General features: G+C 52.7%; 1 protein-coding gene across 1 annotated transcript in view; it reads left to right on the top strand.

Moving 5' to 3' along the window:
- The window catches only part of LOC137750418 (uncharacterized), a 183452-nt gene that overhangs the window by 131480 nt on the left and 30728 nt on the right, over window positions 1-21244 (top strand). The window contains exons 45-51 of the mRNA XM_068524779.1: window positions 6316-6523; window positions 9504-9670; window positions 11104-11216; window positions 12270-12351; window positions 15722-15859; window positions 18492-18654; window positions 20884-21005. Coding sequence (XP_068380880.1) covers window positions 6316-6523; window positions 9504-9670; window positions 11104-11216; window positions 12270-12351; window positions 15722-15859; window positions 18492-18654; window positions 20884-21005 — 993 coding nt within the window. The remainder of the gene's footprint in view (window positions 1-6315; window positions 6524-9503; window positions 9671-11103; window positions 11217-12269; window positions 12352-15721; window positions 15860-18491; window positions 18655-20883; window positions 21006-21244) is intronic.

Below are 21244 nucleotides of genomic sequence, written 5' to 3'. Positions count from 1 at the left end.
ATGAGGAAATTGAGGCTGGGAGAGATTAGAGGCATGCTGTGAAACTAAAGGACCACAGATTCAGAATATAAATTCTGAATATAAATTCTTATAAAAGTCCGTATTCTTAGTAAAATTCTGAGAGCAGGAAGGGAATGAGGGAAGCTGTCCTCAGCTGACAGTGGGGATAGTCACATCTTGGTTTCATAACCTGTTAAAAATCACAGGCTGGTTTTATCTGAGCGGAGAGATGGTCTGAGAATTGTCCTGTGATGTTTGGGGGAGGGGAGTCCCTGACGCTGGAGTCTGGGTCAGCAGACAGGACTGGTGCCCTTGTCTGAGTGGGACGGGTCCCTCCCCTGTCTCCTGACGGAGCTTCCTGGGCACAGGGGCAGGGTCTGGTCCACTCGGCATCCCTGAGCATAGGGCTGGGCGCCCACAGATGCTCTGTCAGTGTTAATCAGGTCAACACAGAATTGGGCCATGAGAGAGTAGAGCATCACGGGATAAAGCAGGCCTGCCCACTAGAACTTTCTATGATGATGGAAATGTTTCATTCTTTGATATCCAGGACAGGAGCTGCCAGCCATGTGTAGCTTAAAATGAGCTCACTAGTGCTACAGAAGAACCTGAATTCTTTCTTTTACTTTATTTTAATTTAAATTGAACCAGCCCCAGTCTGAAGCATAGACTGAAGACAGATCAGGTTCAAACCTTGGCTCTGCTACTTACTAGCTATATGACCCTGGGCAATTACTTCGCCTCTTTGAGCTTCAGTTTTCCCATCTGTAATATGGGGATATTAACTAGCCATTTCAGAGCCATCAAATAGGGTGAAAAGAGAACATTCTTGTGAATTACTTAGCCTGAGGCTGTGCATGTACTAAGTGTTCTATGATGGACAATTGTTGTGTATTACGATTGCTGTTGCAGTCTTGTTGTTACCGTAATGGGGGAGGGGCACAAGTTGGTAGGCAGGGCTGGAGGGGTAAGAGGGTAGAAGATGGAGAATCAGGGTCACTCCTGATGTGGGACCACCTTCCGACCCCGCTCTCTGTGGTCCTGCAGGGCCTGGGCCTCCCAGCAGGGATGCAGCTCAGCGGCTCCCTGCAGGCCTCAGGTAGGGAAGCAGAAGCTTCAGGGGTCCTCACAGCGGCCGGCCAGACTGCCTCCCTGACCTTGGCAGTGGCCCTGCACCCATCCGAGGCCACACTTCGAGCAAAGATGAGGCACACGCTGCCTTCACTGCACTCCATTCCTCCAGAGACCTCGCTGACCGTCCAGCTGGGGTGGGAGGCCGGGCACCAGCTGGGCCTGGAGCTGCACGCTGGGGCCTGCGAGCTTTGGGGCGGCGGCGAGCTGCAGCTGGACCCCTGGCTGCAATGGCGGGTGCTGTCCGAGAGCTCCTGCGAGGCCCTGCAGGTAGGTGTGCCAGGGGTGAGCAGGGGGGGTGGGCACCAGGGTCTCCAGGGGACAGGACAGGGACCTCCTTTCTGACCACTGCCAAAACCAGAGAGATCGGGTGAACCCTGGAGGGATGGACTCCTCAGATACTTATTGAGGATCTCCTCTGTGCCCTGGACGTACACCCATAAACAAAGCAGAGATGAATGCCTGCCTGGGGCAGACTGGCAACCCTCAGAATAAATCACTGAACTGTGGAGTGTATTACACAGTGGTGAGGGCTAAGGGGAGAGAGAAAGTGGGAAAGGGGGGCATAAAAAACAGGGCAGATATTGCAGTTTTATAGTCGGTCAAGATTGGCCCCAAAGACAGGATGATGTTTGAGCACAGACTTGAAGGAGAGGAGGGAGTAGCATTGTTTTGTGTCTGGGTAAAGGGTATTCTAAGCATGGCCAGTGCAAAGGCCCTGAGGCAGGGCTGGAGAGGGAAGGGCATTCTCTGGGACTGAGGTCAGCAAACCATCTCTATAAAAGTTCATATAGTAAATATCTTTGGCTTTGCAGGCCATTCAGCTGTTGTAACTGCTCAGTGCTGCTATTGTAGTACAAAGCGCCATAGACAATATGCACTATGTGGGCGTGTCTGTGTTCCAATAAAGCTTTATTTACAACAGGCAGTGGGCTGGATGTGGCCAGTGGGCCATTGTTTGCTGACTCCTGTTTTATAAAAAGCCCGTGAGGTGGGAGCACACTTGGATTCAGGATCCATCACAGAGGACTGGATAGAAGTTGCATGTGGGTGTGAGAAAAAGAGGGGAGTGGATGGCACTGTGCTTTTGTCGTACGTGATGAGAGGTCTGGGGCTGCTGTTCCCCGAGTGGGGAGAATGGTGGATGGAGGAGGAGGGTTGGGGAAGTGGTGTCACCAACTCCAGGCCTATTTTGGATGTGTTCAATTTGACAGGGCTCTTAAACGCTCAAGTGGAGATGTTGGGGGCAGCTCTCGAGTCAGGAGGTCGGCTGTGGTCTGGACGGGAGGGCTCCACCTCTAGGTGGTCACATTTAAAGCCACAGACTGGCTGAGATGGCTGTGGGGTGGGTGGAGACTAAGCGCTCAGGCTGCAGAGCTGGACGGATGAGAAGGAAGTGGCCAAGGGTACCAAGAAGAACAGGCCAGGAGGAGGAGAAACCCCAAGGGAGAAGGCTGGGGAGGAAAGGGTTCCAAGAGGAGGGAAGGGTTACCAGGGTCAAACGCTGTGTCAGACAGGTGGAGAGTCGGGCAGCCGACCTGGGTGCTGGGAAGGCCACCTTTGAGGCCAGGAAGCGCCGGACTCTGAATGGCAGTTCTGCCCCTTGTCTCTGGTGACCTTGAGCAAATCACTGTTCCTCCCTGGGCTTCAGTTTCATCATCATAAACGGGGTGCAAAGGCCTCCTCCAGTCTCAGGATTAGATGAAACCGCACTGCCGACGTGCTCTGGGATGTGCTGGCGGGAGCAGCCGAGGGAGATGCCCGCGTGGGCCAGCCTTGCAGCCTGCTTCCTGGACAGGCTCCCGTCTGCCTCTTGGCAGCAGGTGTTGAGTTCTGTGCGCCTGGGAAGGCGGAGGGGATGGGGGAGGAGAGGTGGGGAGATGCACGTTCGCAGCTGCCAGTGGTTGGAAGACTCTTGGCCAGTTGGTTTCACAGGATGTGGTTCTCTTGGGTATAAAGATGCGATCCTCGTAGTCTGGGGAGGTGGAAGGGGGTGGGGGAAGCTCGTTGAACAGTGCAGGGCTACCGATGTGGGGAACTTGGGCGCTCTGGGAACCTGATCAAAGTCACAAACCCTCTCCTGTAGAGACTCTCGTGGGCACATGCCCCATTTTGTGGTCAGTTCAAGGGGGATTATAGGACCCCTGATGCCCACTTGGGACCCCACCCTAGTTAAGAAGCCCTGCTTCCATCTCCTTAAACCCCTCCAGGCCCTGGGGGTCCCGGGCCGAGTGGATGGCTCCGGCTACATCACGGTGAACTCCATGGCCGTGGACGCCCAGGTGCTGGTCACCGTGGATGCCAACACACTACGGGGGCTGCTCGTCCTCAATACCACCGAGGTGAGTGTGTGGATGGGTAGGGTACCCAGGGTGGCCTGGGAAGGGGTGCTGAGGCCATGTGCTCCCGAGGCCCGAGGAGAAGCATTTGGATACCCGCTGAGCTCCAAAGAGGACCCTGGCAGATGAGAGGGTCAAGGTCCATGAGTAGAGGAATGAGGTTTCCAAGGAGAAGTCCCTCAGCTGCCCCTTCCCCTTCTTAACTCCCCAGGAGCCACCGCTCATATGACTTCTTTAATGTCATGTTCATGGAAACACACAGCGTGCTCCCTTTTGCATCTGCCTTGTTTTGTTCGACATTATGTTTGTGAGATTCACCCACGCTGTGTTGATTATCCTTTTTCACTGCTGTATAGTATTCCATGGTGTGCCTCTGTCACAATTCATCTATCTTATCCATTAGCACTTGGACAGTGTCCAGTTTCTTATTGTATATTATTTTATTAATCACATACATGTTTTTATTTTATTTTAAAAATGTTTTTATTGTGGTATAATGCGCATAACAGAATTCACCATCTTAACCGCTTTTTAGTACACAGTTCAGCGGTATTAAGTATGTTCACATTTTTGTGCAAACATCACCACCATCCATCTCCAGAACTCTTTTCATCTTGCAAAACTGAAACTCTATACCCACTAAACAATAACTCCTCATTTTCCCCTCCCCCGAGCTCTGTCGATTTCCTTCCTTTTTAAGGCTGAATAGCATTGCATTGGGTGGGTGGACCACATTTTGTTGATCCATTTATTCATCAGTGGACACTTGGGTTGCTTCCACCCTTTGGCTGTTGTTACGAGTGCTGCTGTGAACACGGGTGTACAAACATCTCTTCATGATATCTCACACGAGTCTTGGTTTCTCTTGCTCTATTGTAGACCCAGCAGGAGGTGAACTTGCTGCTCACACACAACCTGCCTCAGCCCTTGGCCCTCCCAGCCCAGGTCCTGGTGGACCTGACCACCGAGAGGCTCGGGCCCAGCTACAGACACACCCTGCGGGTTGGAGTGGACGGCAGACAGGTGGGGGCTCTGTTGGCGGGGCCTTGGGGGGCTGGGGGCTGTGGGGACGGCCCAGCCCAATGGCCCCGGTCCCACAGTCATCCACCCTGACAGGTGTCTGAGGAGCTGACCTTCACTAGGTGGCCGGAGCACATCTCCCTAGACTGCACGTTCCAGCACAACATCCCCACGCTGCAGATGCTGTGGGTGGAGGACAAGCTGGGCCTGCAGGTCAGCCTCGGCAAGTACCAGTGATAGTGGAAATCATTCATTCATTCATTCATGCAACAAACCTTTTTGGAAATACCTCGGAGACAAGGGGATGGTAGAACAAGGTTCAGACCTCCCTCTGAGCCTCAGTCTCCTCATCTGGAAATTGGGGTTGCTAATACTCATTTTGCTTGCCCAGCCATGCCCCCCGGGGCTGTCACACATTCTCCTCCTCCAGAGCTCCCCGCACTCCCAGCAGACCTGGCGCTTGTCCTCAGCCCTCTTTTTCCCCGTTTTCCACACACACTCCCTTCATGGGCTCATCCAGTCTCACATCAGCGCCATCTCTGCACTGCCATGTCCCCCATTTCTCCCTCCACTGAACCCCAGACCCGTAGACCCACCTGCCTGCTGTATCTCCACTCGGATGCCTGGCAGGCACCTCCGACTTGACTGTTCCAAACCAGACAGGCCGACCGCCCCCCGACCTGCCCCTCCCCGTCTCCCCATCTCGGCAAATGGCACCTCGTCCATCGTTCCAGTCGTGCAGTCAAACCCTTGAAGTCAACCTGGATTGACCAGCCTCCACCCAGGAGCCCCCCAAGAGTCAGCTCATTAGCACAAAAGACTCTCCTATCACCCAGGAAATTCTAAGGGACTTAGGAGCTCCATGTCAGATGCTCCTGTCACCCCCATCACTCAAGAATTTACAAGGGTACAGGGGCTCTGAGTCAGGAACTGGGGTCAAAGACCAAATATTAGCAGGAACCGGGGACAGAGACATCTATATCTACATCTTTCTTATTATTTCACACCCTTCCTAGCCTCTTCCCAGCTTTCTCTTTTCCATCATCTTCCCATTGTTTGACACGTGACGCCTTTGACCTTGTCCTGGTCTGTCTCCCACTGCTGGTGTTTAAGCTCCACGGGGTCAGACATTTCTGTCTGTCGTGTGCATGGCAGCATCCCTAGGTTTAACGGGGCCCAGCGTGTAGTAGGTGCTCAGTCAGCATCGTTGAATGATGCAGTGACACTTCCCACTTTACAGAGTGGGTGACATAAAGCAGTGAGGGGCCTCGCCACCTGTTGCCACGCACTGCGTGTTCGGCCAGTGATGGCGGCTGTGCTGTCGTGGCTTCAGTGATTAACTTACGTACCTATGGTGGAGAGGTTGCGAACTCAAAGGCCTTTGAGGGCCAAGTTGTATATTTTTAACTTTTTGAAAAAATCTTTTAAAAAATTTATTGTTAAGTTTTTTATTGTGGCAAAATATGTATTGACCATTTGAACTATTTTAAAGTGTACAATTTAGGGGCATTTAGTACATTCATAAATTTGTGCAGCTACTCTCTAATTCAGAACGTTTTCATCCCCCCAGATGGGAACCCTGTACCTGTTAGCAGTCACTCCTCAGCAGGCAGAGCCCCTCGCCACCAGCAAAACAGCACACGTGTAGTTGGCCACGTGTAACCCAGTTGTTCCTCCAAGCTGCTTCCTTGAAGGGGTCCTGGTTCTTCCCATCCCAGCGGCATGGGTGGTACAGACCCCCAGGGTTTGTGGGAGCTGGTGCCAGCTGGGCTGGGCTGACGCTCTCTGTGCAGGGTGGTCCAGCATCTCCTGGGTGTCATTCCAGGTCTCCGTGGACATTCACGACAGTGACTCTGGCTTTGAGAATTCGGGACGCGTCTCGGCAGGGGCCACGTCTCTGAACTACTCCGTGAGCTGCCGTCACCGCGATGGGCGCCTGGAGCTTTCTGGCTGGAGTGAGCACGACAGCCAGGCCCTGTGGCAGGCGGGGTTCCCGGCAGAGGCCCGCATCAGCGCAGAGCTGCAGACACGCGGTAAGGCAGCCAGGCACTGCCCACGGATGAGAGCTGCCTTCCCCCATGTGGGGACTGCCCTCCAGCCTCAGGCCCAGTTGACCCTGAGCTCCAGGACTAACCAGGACACCCTTGGCCTTGGAGCCTCACTCCTAAGGGAGCATATATTCACTTCCCAGGGCTGCCAAAGCAACGTACCATAAACTGGGTGGCTTAAAACAACAGAAGTTTATTCTCCCGCAGTTCTGGAGGCCGGAAGTCAGAAATCAGGTGTCAGGGCCATGCTCCTTCCAAAGTCTTCAGGGGAAAATCCTTCCTTGCCTCTTCCAGCTCCTGGTGGCCCCAGGTGTGCCTGGGCTTGTGGCTGCGTCACTGCAATCTCTGCCCCTGTGTCTCTGCCTCTTCTCTTCTTTCTATGAGGATGCCAGTCATCGGATTAGGGCCCATCCTAATCTAGCACCTCATCTTGGCTTGATTACCTCTTCAAAGACCCTATTTCCAAATAAGGTCACATTCACAGGTCAGGGACTTAGAACTTCAACATAATTTTTAGGGGGAAACAGTTTAACCCATATTGGAGGAGGAAGGGAAGATGACAGTAATAAGAGCCACCATTGATTGAGTGCTTACTGCATACATACCAGGCAAGTCCTCAATACACAGGAGCTAAGGGAATCTGCTCAACCATGCCATGCACACCAAGGGAAAGTTGAAGCCCCTAGTGGGGCCTTTGGGCCCTCAGGATCCACACCCTAACCTCTACGACCTCTCTCCTGGCCCCTGCTCATTCCACTCCTTGATATTCCTCCAACGCATGAGGCTTGCTCCTGCCTCGGGGCCTTTGTACAGGCTGTTCCCTCTGCCTGGAATGCTCTTCTCCACAGTCACTCTCTCACCTCCTTTGGGTATTTCTCAAATGTCATCTCCTCAGTGAAGCCTTGCCTGCTCCCCCTATTTATTTGCACCCCCACCTCTCTCCAGCTCTCCCCATCCCTCTCCCTGGCTTTGTCATTCTAACATACTGTGTAACTTACTTTTTTTTTTTTTTTTTATTGACCATATTCCTTATGCTGTATATCACATCCCCATGGCTTACTTATTTTATTTATTTATTTATTTATTTATTTTTGGCTGTGTTGGGTCTTCGTTTCTGTGCGAGGGCTTTCTCCAGTTGCGGCGAGCGGGGGCCACTCTTCATCGCGGTGCGTGGGCCTCTCACTGTTGCGGACTCTCTTGTTGCGGAGCACAGGCTCCAGACGCGCAGGCTCAGTAGTTGTGGCTCACGGGTCTAGCTGCTCCGCGGCATGTGGGATCCTCCCAGACCAGGGCTCGAACCCGTGTCCCCTGCATTGACAGGCAGATTCTCAACCACTGCGCCACCAGGGAAGCCCCTAACTTACTTTTTAAATATCTTTATTTCTCATTGCCTGTCTTCCACTCACCCCACAGTAGAATGTACACTCCACAAGGACAGGGATGATCTTTGTTTGCAGAGTGGCAGATAGTAGGTGTTCAATTAATCATCTGTTGAGTGAATGTGTGAACGTATGAGAGAGGGGTTAGTAACACCATCCCCATTCTGCAAGGGAGGGAGGAACAGAAGTGCAGAGAGGTTGGGTCACTTGTTCCAGGCCACACAGCTGGTTAATGATGAATCCAGGCAGTATGACTCCAGAGCCACCCTCTGACCCCTGTGTAGATTGCGGAGATCAGGATCCCTGTGTGTCCCCAAGTCCCTTGGGTCATCTTCTTCTGGTCTCAAACTCTTCCATCCTCGGCTCTCAGCATCCTGTGGGGTGAGCGGGGGCCTGGATCAGACAGGGGACTGTCTCAGTGTGCGCTGACCTCACAGACTGCTCTGAGGAAGGGTCTGTAGGGGGTGTGGGGGGAAAGTAATAGGACAGTCGTCCCAGGGATAATTTCCACACTCCAGTTCCCCGGGGCCAGGAGGCCTGGTGTGCTGGCCTCCAGCCAGGGTGACCTCTCACCCCCCACCCACTGCCGTCCCAGTCCCTCGGGGGGCGTTTTCTGCCTGGCATCAACATTCTTGGTGACTTCCCACAATCTGGAACCTCCCTGGGCAAGAGGACTTGGTCCCCTTCAATGTGTGTCCCCTCGCTCCTCATGCCCCCCACACACATAGTAGGTGCACGTGGTTGAACATTGCATAATGAAGGAAGGAAAAGACCCCTTCCTGAGACCTACTATGTGCCCCACACACAGGTGTTCGCAGATGTGGTATCTCAGTTGATCTTGGCGATGTCCCTCGAGGTGGGCGGGCCGTGCCCACCTTATAGGTGAGGAGATTGAGGCTCAGAGCTGCCAGGCTTGTCTGTGTCTGCCAGAGAGGGCCACCCACCCTGCTGGGCCCAAGTGGTGGTGATGGGGCTGGGCCAGATCCTGGACTCTCCTTTTCTGGAGAGTTTTTACCTGCTGCGAAGATGAGGGGCAGCCCAGCTGAGAGGCAGGGGACTGGAAGAGATGCCCCCGTGGGATGGGAGGGGACATAGACCGTCCAGCCTGGGCCAGGCAAGCTGCAGGTCAGTATTATTTGATATTGATTTGATATTTGATTAACCCTGAAGAGAAGCATCATTGGTTTGTTCATTCCCTCAACAAGTACTGGACACCTGTGGTGTGTCTGGCTGGGGCTGTGCTAAGTGCTGGGGTTATAGCAGGGAATGAAACAGACTAAAGGCCCTCCCGTCATGGAGCTGACCTTCTGGCAGGGGTGGGAGCAGGAAGGGCTGGGAGGTACTTTAGATGGGCAGTCATGGAAGGCTCCTTGGAGGAGTTGTCCTATCAGCAGCGACTCCAATGAGAGAAGGAGCTGGCCAGGCCAAGACTGGGGGACGCCCCATGACAGATGAAGTCAATGGGACTCAGAGAGGTGAAAGACTTGCCCAGGGTCAATCCCGCTGGTATCCTCAGGGTGCGACCCTAAACTGGGAAGGGAGGTGAACCCCAGTCCCTAGCAGCCTTTGCCATTCTCTGCCTTTAGAGACCCAGACCCAGGCCCATGTGGTCCTCCGAGGTGGGGATGGTGGGATCAGCGTGGACGTGGCAGCCCTGGTGGCCTGGCCGATGAACGGCCCTCTGGAGCTGGTGGTGAATGTCAGCCACACGGCGCCCGCTCTCCGGAGGCTGGGCCTGCCCTTCGCCAGCCAGGTGAGGAGTGGGTGGTCAGCCTGGGCAGGGGCAGGCTCCCTCCTAATTCTCTCAACTCCCATCCTGTTCCCGGGAGCAGAGGACCACTGTGTGCACGATTGACCGGGATGCTCTTGCCTTGTGTCTCTCCAGCACTTTACAGTTTGTAAAGGCTTTATTAATAATAGTAATAATTGTAACCAGTGTCTACTGAGTGACCTCTGTATTCCCAGCTGTGGGGCTGGTGTGGACTGGCCCCCTGCATCTCTGTGTTCCAGTACCTGGTGCTGTGTCCTTTCCGCCCTTCCACTTTTTAATCAAAATCAAAGCTCAGCTTCCATTTGTAGAGCGCCTACTGCGTGCTCGGCACCAGTCTAAGGGTTTTATATGCATTGACTCATCTCCTGACACCCCAGCGAGAGGCAGAGCGGCACAGTTGTTACAGAATGCCGTCTCCGGAGGTCAGTCCCAGCTCTGCCATTTGCTGGCTGTGTGGCCTTGGGCAAATTCCTTAGCCTCTCTGTGCCCTCCATCTCCTCATCTGTGAAATGGGGATAATAATTGTATCGATAATGTGGGGGTTGTGAGGATGGAGTGAGGAATACCAGTAATGCACCTGGGACGGTGTGTGGCCGGAGCAGATGCTTTAGAAGCTTTTGCTGCTCTGGTGGTGGTGGTGATGGTGGTAACTGTAATCATCATCATCATCTCTGGGTCACACATGAGCGCCTAGGTGACCTGCCCAAGGTCACATAACAAGTAGACATCAAAATAGGGACTCAGGCTTGGTACGGGGCCCTTCCCTGAGATGCTCCCCGCCAACAACCTCTGAGAAAGGAAATGTGCTGTGGCCCCACTGCATGGGGCCATGTCCCAGCCACTGTCGTTTGGTGTGAACTCACCTTGCTTGGCTGGGCCCTCCCACTCCCCCACGAGTCACAGAGCGCATGCATCAAAGCCTCTTTTCCAACCTCCTGTTTTGGATTATCCAGCAATCCCCCTGCCCCTCACTCCACTCTGCCGTGGGAGGAGTCCTGGAGGGCCAGGATGTCACTCTTCACGCAGAGGGTCTGTGTCACTGTAACCCACAGTGGAGCAGCCCGAGCTCCCTTCTCCCCTGACTTCGTCTGAATCCCCTTTTACTGGCCTCAGGAACGGGTGATGTGAGACCCGTGGGGAGGTCATTCTTTGCCAACGTCAGGGGCACAGGTCTGCACTGGGGGCCCACAGTAGGCAACCTGGGCTGCAGTGAGGGAGCCGGTCCAGGCCCTGCCCAAGGGTCCTCATCGTCCAAGAGGTTGTTAGATGGGGCCAGGCCTGATGGGCGTCTGCCACGCCGGGCTGGGGGGACAGGGACATGCTGGGGCTGTGGAGCATGGCCTGGCCTGTGAGGGTCCTCAGGCCCCTACCCTCCCCACACCTCACAGCCTGCCCCCCCCACCATCCCTCTTCAGCTCATGTTCTGGGAGCTCTGGGCAGAGGAGGAGATGAGTTCTTCCCTGCAGCTGACCTGTGATTCTCAAGCCTGCCTGGTCTTCAACGTCCGTGGCCAGAACCGGGCGCTCAGGTGAGGGGTTCTCTACACTCTGGGGGCCCTGAGAGGAGAGGAATGGGAGAGGGAGACCACAGCTGAGCACTCCTGACCTACAGCCCCACTGCACAGGTGTGACAAGGGAGGCTCAGAGAGGCCAAGTGACTTACCCAAGGTCACACAGCTAATAAAATATCTTTGACCTCTGGGGGCAGGACATAGATGAGGAGTTCTTGGTCTCACAAACTAAATGCATCCCAGGCCTCGAGTACATATTAGTAACTATTACGGCTCTTCAATCCAGGGACCTACTGGGTGCCGGGGTCGGGGGTCTTACAATCAGATGAAGTCAGGTGGCCAGTGGTTCTCACCTGGGGACGAGTGTGCCCACCCAGGAGTGTTTGGCAATGTCTGGGGAAATGTCTGGTGGTTACGACTCTGCATGGGGTGCTACTGGCTCCTAGTGGGCGGGGGCCGGAGGTGCTGCCAGACTCCTATAACGCACAGGTCAGCCCACGGCAGTGAATCGTGTGGCCCAAGGTGTCGGCTGTGCTGAGGTTGAGACACCCTGGTGTAGAGGCACCACCAGGCCAGGGCAGCCCCCAGGGCTGGCAGCAGTGGGGAGCCATGAACACCCCAGCCTGAAGAGGCAAGGAAGGGGTGCTGTGTGCACAGGGCTGCTGGGAGGGAACCCGGGTTTAAATCCCACCGTCCACTCTGCTGAGGCTCCACTGGCCAAGCCCGAGGGGGCCCATCGGTGCGCCTGCAGAAGACGTGCCGCCCGGTACCACCCAGCCCCTGTGCTGAAGGGGAAACTGAGGGACTTGCCCAATGTCCCTGCCCAGGACCAGGCAGAGGCCAAGCTGGGATTCAAACTCAGGTCGCCTGGGGGCAGGCTGCAGCCCCGACCATTATACCCCATGACCCTCAGGCCTCGGGGCGTGTGAATAGCCCTTCATCAGCTATTCTGCTGCTGTGTTCCTGCGTCTCCACCCCTCTGCTGGGGAGGTTGGCTTGGTCCTGACCCGGCCCTGGAGGCCCGGACAGGGCGCCCTCAAGCCAGGCCTCTCACATCCTCTTTCTTTCCAGCAAGGAGCTGCGGCTCTCAGGCCGGCATCACCTCCCCATCCTCCTAGGCTGCTGCCCCAGCAGAGCCTCAGCCTCAGCCAAGGTAACTGTGTCCCGGCCTCCCCTGAGCTCCTAACTGGTTCCAGATGCCCTGCCCGAGGCGGGTATGGGGAGTGTTAACACATCCACATCTGTCTGCCGGCTGCACAGGCCCCCGTGGGCGACTCTCGGAAACCCCTGGCTCCAGCTTTCCCAAACAGGCCCAGGTTTACATTCCTGGGCTAGCCCCTGCGGCCCCCAGCTGGGCCCATGAGACCCTTAGGAGCCAGGGGAGGCTTGCCCGCCTGGTGCCTGGCGCCGCCTCACCCGGCCTGGCACACTCCCGGTCGCTGGATCAGATGACGCGGCCTTTGAGCTGAGCCAGCATCACCTCCCAGGTGTCCCGTCTGCCTTCCCACGGGTCTTTGCTTGTCTTCGTGCCCTGTGTCCACAAATCCCATTTTTACCTGGAACCCCCAGGATCTCCCGCACTCATGCATCTGCTCTGTGTGTAGCATCTGGAGGTCCTGGGGGAAGACAGGAGGACCCATGAGACCCATGATTCCCTCTCCCTCCGTCTGCCATTGTTTATTTCTGTCTGCCCCTCTTCCCCAAATCAGGAGATCCTGGAGGGTGTGCCCAGCACCTGGCACAGGGCCCAGCACATAGTATGTGCGTGTAGTGAATGAATGAAAGGAATGAATGAATGAATGACAGGATGTGTAAATGAGTGAGTGATTACAATCACCAACTGGTCACTTCATTATCCCACCAGCCACCCAGTTTTGTTAAAAGCCCTCCCTGCCCTGAGCCAGGCTGCCTTTGTTTATAGAGCACCTACTGTGTGCCAGGCCCTGTACCCGTACATCACACAGAATCTCAGTGCTCCCCAGATTTCACTGCACCATCATTCGGGGAACCTCTTAGTTTTCCCCTAATCTTTATTTTGAATAATTTCCAACCTATAGAAAAGTTATTGTAGGACAGTGGACATTTACTAATCGGTTTTTCCCCCAGTTTTATTGAGATGTAATTGACATACAGCACTGTATAACTTTAACATGTACAGCATACTCATCTGACTTACATCTATTGTGAAGTGACTACAGTAAGTTTAGTTAACGTCCTCATCTCATAGAGATACAGAAAAAGAAAAGAAAAGGAAAAATAATTTCTTTCCTTGTGATGAGAACTCTTAGAATCTCCTCTCTTTTTTTTTAAATTAATTTTTATTGGAGTATAGTTGATTTACAATGCTGTGTTACTTTCAGCTGTACAGCAAAGTGAATCACTTGTACGTATACATATATATATCCACTCTTTTTTAGATTCTGTTCCCATGTAGGTCATTACAGAGCATTGAGTAGAGTTCCCTGTGCTCTACAGTAGATCCTTATTAGTTATCTATTTTATATATGTGTATATATCAATCCCAATCTCCCAATTTATCCCTCCCCCCCTTTCCTCCTTGGTAATCATAAGTTTGTTTTCTGCATCTGCGACTCTGTTTCTGTTTTGTAAATTGGTTCATTTGTACCTTTCTCTTCTCTTAACCGCTTTCAAAAATACCATCCAGCAGGGTTAACTGTAGTCATCCTGTTGTACACACATTCCTGGTATTTATCTTATATCACCAAGTGTTAATATCTTACCACACCTTTCTATTTATACTTACATATGTTATATACATTTGTATATTCGTACACGTATTTTCTGTATTATTGTGAGTTAATATTGAGTTGTTTCTGGAGGCATCTCTTTACTCCTAAATACTGCAGCAAGTATTTCCTATAACAAGGGTATTTTCTTGTATAACACAACAGAATTACAAAATTCAGGAAATTTAACATGTGACATAAAACCATTATCGAATATATGGTTCATCATAAAATTTCCCAGTGTCGCAATCATTCTTTTGCAATAATGTTCTTTCGAGCGGTTTTGTTTTGTTTGTTTTAAATCCAGAATGCAGTTCAGGATCATCCAGGGTATTCAGTTTCTTAATCTAGAAATTCAGTTTCTTAATCTGAAATCTCTTTAGTTTCTTAATCTAGAACAGAGGTCTGTAAACTTTTACTATAAAGGGCCAGATAATAAATATTTTAGCCTTTACACCCAATACCCTCTTTATTGCTTCTACTACCATTGTAACAAAAGAGCAGCGATAGACAATATGTAAATAAAATGGGCATGGTCGTGTTCCAATAAAACTTTATTTACAAAATCAGGCTGTGGGCCAAATTTGGCCCAAAGACTGACCCCTGATCTAGAAATTCTCTTCCCACCGCCTATATTTTATTATTACACTTTTCAGACACTGAAAAATTAAAACAATTTTATAGTGAACACCTACGTATCCATCACCTAGATTTTTTTCATTCATATTTTGCTCTACTTTATCACATAGTTCTCCATCCTTCCTAATTTTTGATGCATTTCAAAGTAAATTGCTGATATTGATATACTTCCCCCTAAGCATTTCATTGTCATTAACCACATTAAAGAAGAACTCCTGCATTGAACAACAAGGATTTACTGTATAGCACAGGGAACTGTATTCAGTATCTTGTAATAACCTATAATGGAAAAGAATCTGAAGCTGTATGCCTGAAACTAACACAATATTGTAAATACGCTATAGTTAAGTTTTTAAAAGAACTCCTGCATTGACGATTTTGCAGTGTTCAGGCAGTTGTTTTGCAAAAATCCCCCATTTGAATTTGTCAGATTGTTTGTGTGAGACATGATTCAGGTTGAACATTTTTGACAGGGGCATCACTAAATTAATGATGCTTCTGGAGAGCTCTTAAGAATACCAGTTCTTGACCCAGTTTCCAGAGGCTCTGTTTTTACAGGTCTTGGGTGGGGGCCCAGAATCTGTATTTTTGGCAGGTGCCCTAAGTGATTCTGCTATTCAGCCAGCCTGGAAGTTAGCACATTATTTCATATAGTTTTCATATCAACCCATTAATAAAGTAGGTATCATTATCCCAATTTATCTGATAAGAAAGTGAAGGTGGTTATGGAACTAGCTAGAGGTCATTCATCCCATACCTGCTAGAGCCCGAATTGGGGCCCTGGTCTGTTTAATGCAATGCTTGTGTGTCGTCCTCTGCAGTAGACTGCCCCCTGCTGTTCACAATGGTAATACAACTAGAATTCTTGCCTGCCCGCCCCAGGCTGGTAGCTATCTACAAGTCAGTGTTACAGCATGAAGGGCACGGGGAGATTGTTGTCATGGCCACACCTGGTGGTCTAAACTGAGGTTCAGGACCCTCATGTCATCAGAGTTGGTCCCATCCAGGGAGCTGTGCGTCTTTCGGGCCCGGGGCTTTGGGAGGCGGAGCTTGCTTACAGCGTGGAGCCAGCATCTTCCTCAGTGTTCCGTCAGAGACTTGGATGAGGAGATCTGACTTGCTTTTCTTCTGGCCCAGCTGCGATACCCTGAGGGTGGAGCCGAGAGCACCTTTGCCTTGACGGTGGAGGAACATCATTTCCACGTGGGCTCCAGGCTGGTGTCTGCTAAAGACAGTCTCACCAACATCGTCACGCTGGAACAGACCTTCCCCCAGGTGCGTGCAGGAGGTCAGAGCCAGGGCTGGGGCAGGCTGGGAGGCTCCTGGGGCAGCCCTTTGAGAAAAGAGGAATTGTCCTGGTTCCTGGGAGGATCCAACGCAGGCAGAGCTGTGATGTGGGCAAAATTTGCTGGAATGGATTCTCAGCTGGCCTCTGTATCCATCCATCCATCCATCCATCCATCCATCCATCCATCCATCCTCCCTCCCTCCCTCCCTCCCTCCCTTCCTTCCTCCCTTCCTTCCTTCCTTCTGCATTATTTATTGAGCATCTACTAGGTGCCAGACCAGACACTATTCCAGAAACTGGGGATGTTGCCTAGAACAGGATTGATGCGTCCTTCCTCTCATCAAGTGTACAGTCTAGTGGGGAGAGTGACCAACAAAAAAATCAAATAAGAAAATATACCAGATGATGATACGTACTATAGATAAAACAAACTGGGGTGATATGAGCGGGAATTACTGGGGAGCTATTTAGGTGGCCAGGAAAGGCCCCACTAAGGAGATGACATTTGAGCTAGCCGGAGATGACAAGCAAATATCAGCCATTTGGAAATCTGGTGAAAAGAAGATATACAGATGGCCAACAAACACATGAAAGGATGCTCAACATCACTAATCATTAGAGAAATGCAAATCAAAACTACAATGAGGTATCACCTCACACCAGTCAGAATGGCCATCATCAAAAAATCTACAAACAATAAATGCTGGAGAGGGTGTGGAGAAAAGGGAACCCTCATGCACTGTTGGTGGGAATGTATATTGGTGCAGCCACTATGGAGAACAGTATGGAGGTTCATTAAAAAACTAAAAATAGAACTACCATATGACCCAGCATAATCCCACTCCTGGGCATATACCCTGAGAAAACCATAATTCAAAAAGTGTCATGTACCACAGTGTTCATTGCAGCACTATTTACAATAGCTAGGACATGGAAGCAACCTAAGTGTCCATCGACAGATGAATGGATAAAGAAGATGTGGCACGTATATACAATGGAATATTACTCAGCCATAAAAAGAAACGAAATTGAGTTATTTGTAGTGAGGTAGATGGACCTAGAGTCTGTCATACAGAGTGAAGTAAGTCAGAAAGAGGAAAACAAATACCGTATGCTAACACGTATATATGGAATCTAAAAAAAAAAATGGTTCTGATGAACCTAGGGGCAGGACAGGAATAAAGACGCAGACGTAGAGAATGGACTTGAGGACACGGGGAGGGGGAAGGGTAAGCTGGGACTAAGTGAGAGAGTGGCATGGACATACACACACTACCAAATGTAAAATAGATAGCTAGTGGGAAGCAGCTGCATAGCACAGGGAGATCAGCTCGGTGCTTTGTGATCACCTAGAGGGGTGGGAGAGGGAGGGTGGGAGGGAGACACAGAGGGAGGGGATATGGGGATATATGTATGTATATGGCTGGTTCACTTTGTTATACAGCAGAAACTAACACAACATTGTAAAGCAATTATACTCCAATAAAGATGTTAAAAAAAAAGAAGAAAAGAAAATCTACTGAAAGAGCATTCTAGGCAGAGGGAACAAGACATGCAAAGGGCCTGGGCAGGAATGAATTTGGCATATTTGAGGAATGGCCACTGGGCTGGAGCAGAGTAAGTGAGGGGGAAATGGTGGGCAGTAGTGGGAATCCAATCATGCAGGGCATGTCAGGCCACAGGGAGGAGTTTGGATTTTATTCTCTCTGAAATTGGACGCCTTTTGAGGACACTATCCAAGGGATGCTTTCAGATTCCCCTGGCTGCTGTGTGGGGAGGGACCTACAGGGGGCAGCAGAGACAACAGTGAAGAAGCCAGTGAGCAGGGCCAGAATGATGATGTCTTGGACCGAGGTGGGGGCAGTAGTGATGGGCTTTAGAGACATTTAAGAGTCAATTCCCCTCATCCCACCAAAAGTCCCCTCCTGTGGCACCCACCAGCAGGGAGAGTGCTCCTTGCTGAGCCTTTGCACAGGCTGTTCCTTCTGCCTAGAATGCCCTTCCCTGCTTTGTCCACTTATTTCCTTTGTGTTCCTTTGTCCCTTGAATATCTTTTGTGGCTACTCTTGTCACCTTGTCCCACCATTTTCTGTCTCTGTGACTGTCTCCCCACCAGCCTGGAGCCCCTGAAGGGCCAGGGCCAGTCTTGGTTATCTTTGTACCCCAACCCCCAGCACTGGGTCAAGGGCGTAATACCTGCTCACTAAATATTTGAGAAATCCTACTACCAACTGCAGCAGCCCCACATAGCATTGTCCATGGGTCCAGCCCTGGGCTGAGCACATCACAGCCATTATATCACTGACGTTGGCACTGTTATTCTTACCCCATTTTACGCACAAGGAAATGAGGCCCAGAGAGGTTGGGAAACTGGCCCAAGGCCACACAGCTTGGAAGTGGAGCTGAGAGGCGGCTGTCCTCTTTACAGGGGGCGTCAGTCTCCTATGTCACACCCCTTCCACCCCATCACTCCCCTCCCTTACATTATCTGCCCAGCCCAGTAAACTGTTAGAACTTTGTTTCTTGTGTTTCTTCTTCTGAAAGCTTCTCTCCTTTCCTACCCTCAGCGGGAACATGGGCCAGGTTCCCCTGTGAAGCATCTCCATCTTTCTCTTCCAGCTCCACACCCTTCCTGGGGAGCTGGTCCTGCAGACCTCATACGAGCGAGCCCGTGGCACCCGTGTCCTGCACCACATGGTGCTGTGGGACGGCCAGGAGATGGCCATCAACGGGAGCCTCTCCGGGCCCTTCCTCAAGCCCACCAGGACCCTCAACCTGCAGGGTGAGTCTCCCAGCGGCTGCAGCAGGGGTGGCCCGTTCACCCACTCACTCAGAGCACCATCATTGAGCACCTGCTTATCCCAGGTGCTGTTCCAGGTGCTGGGGATCCACTGGGAAATAAGATGGCCCAGGTCCCCGCCCTCAGGGAGGCAGGCTGTGAGCAGGGACACATACTGAACAACCTAACGTCAGGGTGTCTCCGAGAGAGAAGGGCTGAGAAAACAAGCAGGGCTTGGTTTGGGGGCCTGGAGCTCCTCCAGGTGGGGTGGTCGGGGAAGGCCTGTCTCAGGAGGTGATGTTTAAGCTGAGCCCCGAGTGACAAGAAGGCGAAGCTCTGGGGAGATCATTGCAGGCAGAAGGAACAGCAGGTGCAAAGGCCCTGGGGTGGGAACAAGCTTTGTGGCTGGAGTAACAGCAGCAAGGGCAGTGTGGCTGGAGTGGACTGAAGGGAGGAGCAGGGGGGAGATGAGGTGGGAGAGGTCAGGGGAGCCGGGTCACACAGGATCCCAGGCCCGGACAAGGAGTTGGGGTTTTACCTGAGTGTGTTAAGACAGGAGAGTGGGGCCAGGGCGTGGAAGGTGTGCCAACTCTGAGCATCCCTGAGAGGCTTCAGAGCTGAGGCTGACAGACTGAAGGTTGGCAGGGGAGGTGAGTGCAGCCCCAACGGTGGCACCCGTGACCCCTGAGGCCCTCCAGGAAATAGCCCCGTCCCCAAGGGACTGTGCAGACACACAGACTGTCAGTTAGTGTTTGAGGATCCCCGTTACACAGAGCAGAGCCGACCTGCTGGCCTGCCAAGCGGGAGACACGGTGCAGACCCTGGCCCCGGGGGCACGGCTTGCTGAGTGGCCCAGTGGAGTTCCCCATGGTCACGGTTGCCACACATGTGCCCTGCAAGGCAGAGGAAATGAGAAGATCCTCAGCATGCCAAGGCGGTACGTGCATGCCCTTGTGTGCACGTGTGAGCGTGTGCATGCTCGGGGGCCCATGGGTGGGCTGAGCAGTCCGTGGGCCCTGCCATGTGGTTACAGAGCATAGGAGCCAGCAGGTCAGGGGTGGAGGGAAGGAGCGGTGTGGCTCTGCATGTGGCATGCAAATGTGGTCAGTGCTCCCTGGACTGGTGACCAGATGATGCCTTGAGAACCAGCTAGTGCCACCATCTCTGGGCACAGCTCCCCAGAGTCTGTGTGGGGACATGCAGCACCCCTTCCAGAGGGCTCAGAGGGCAGCATGGTGGCCGTTGTCTGCAATGGGGTCTTGGGTGGACTCCTGCTCTGGGGGTCTAGGAAGGCAGGACCAGTTGGTGGCCTCACAGGATGGGATCAAGTGGTGCAGGAGGTCAGGGCAGCTGGACTCAGCCTTAAGGGATGAAGGAAGAAAATCTAGGGCAAGGAGACTGTCTGCTGTGAGGCCTCAGCTATGCAGATACCACCTGTGTCACACCCCAAGGTGGAATGAGAGCATGGGGCAGGTGAGTGTGGCCAGGTAGGTGTGGGACATTCAAAGAGGCCTGGGCAACCATGAGTGTGAGGGACCTGAGAGTGATACAAGAAGGAGACTGTATCAGTCAGCTATTGTTGTGTAACAAATGACCCCAAACTCAGTGACTTATAGTAATAAGCATTTATCACTGCTCATGGGCCTGTGGGTCAGCTGGGCAGCTCTTCTGGTCTTACTCACACATCAAAGTCAGCCCCAAGTTGGGTAGGTGGTGCTGCTGATCTTGGCTGGGCTTTCTAACGTGTTCGGGGGCTGGCTGCCTGTCAGCTGGTCTGGGACAGTCTCGACTGAAACATTCAGGTTCTCCTCTGTGTGGTGTCACCGTCCAGCAGGCCAGCCTGGGTTTGTTCTCACAGTGGCTGGGCAGGGATCCCAGAGAGCCAGTGGGAGCTGAGGACTCTTTAGGCCTAGGCTGGGGTTTGCCAGTGTCAACTTCACCAAATTCTACAAGCAAATCACAAGGCCAGCCCAGGTTCAAGGGCCAGGGAAACAAATTCCACCTCTTGATGGAGGAGGTACAAAGCCTCGTTGCAGGAGTGGAGATTTGGGGTTCTCATGGGGACACTGAGGGATTATACTGAGTGGTATGGGGACCAAGTGAGGGTGTAGCTTCTGAATTTTGTGCAGATTACCTGAGCGTGTGGCCCCAAAGTGGCCCCCTGTACCCTCTCGGCCTCGAGCCGATGTCGTCAGCTCATGCTCCCGCCCCTCCCTGTGTCCCCGCCTCCAGTGGAGCTCACCCACCCGCTGCCGCTCCCCCTGCCTCGGCACTGCAGCCTCCGCCTGGCCTCCGAGCATTCGCGACGCGGCCACCACGATGACCTGGTCGTGGGCTGGGATGGCAAAGACCAGGTAGGCGTCGGGGCTGGAAGGATACCTGGGAAGCCCACCCTGTGGCCTGAGTGGGGCACTTGGGGCCCTGCCCTGCCCGAGGAGCCTTACAGGGCCAACAGGGGTGGGCCCCGGTCCCCAAGGGACCATAGGAAGGGCACTGGGTGGGAGGAGGAAACCTGGGTCCCAGCACCACCTGGGACAGGAAGACCAGTGGCTGACGCATACTGCAGTCCTCTTGTGTGCCAGGCACATCAGCC

The sequence above is a fragment of the Eschrichtius robustus genome, chromosome 16 (genome assembly GCF_028021215.1).
Source record: "Eschrichtius robustus isolate mEscRob2 chromosome 16, mEscRob2.pri, whole genome shotgun sequence".
NCBI classification, from domain to species: Eukaryota; Metazoa; Chordata; class Mammalia; order Artiodactyla; family Eschrichtiidae; genus Eschrichtius; species Eschrichtius robustus.
Note: the sequence above shows the minus strand (reverse complement) of the source record. Positions and strands in the feature narration are given on the sequence as shown.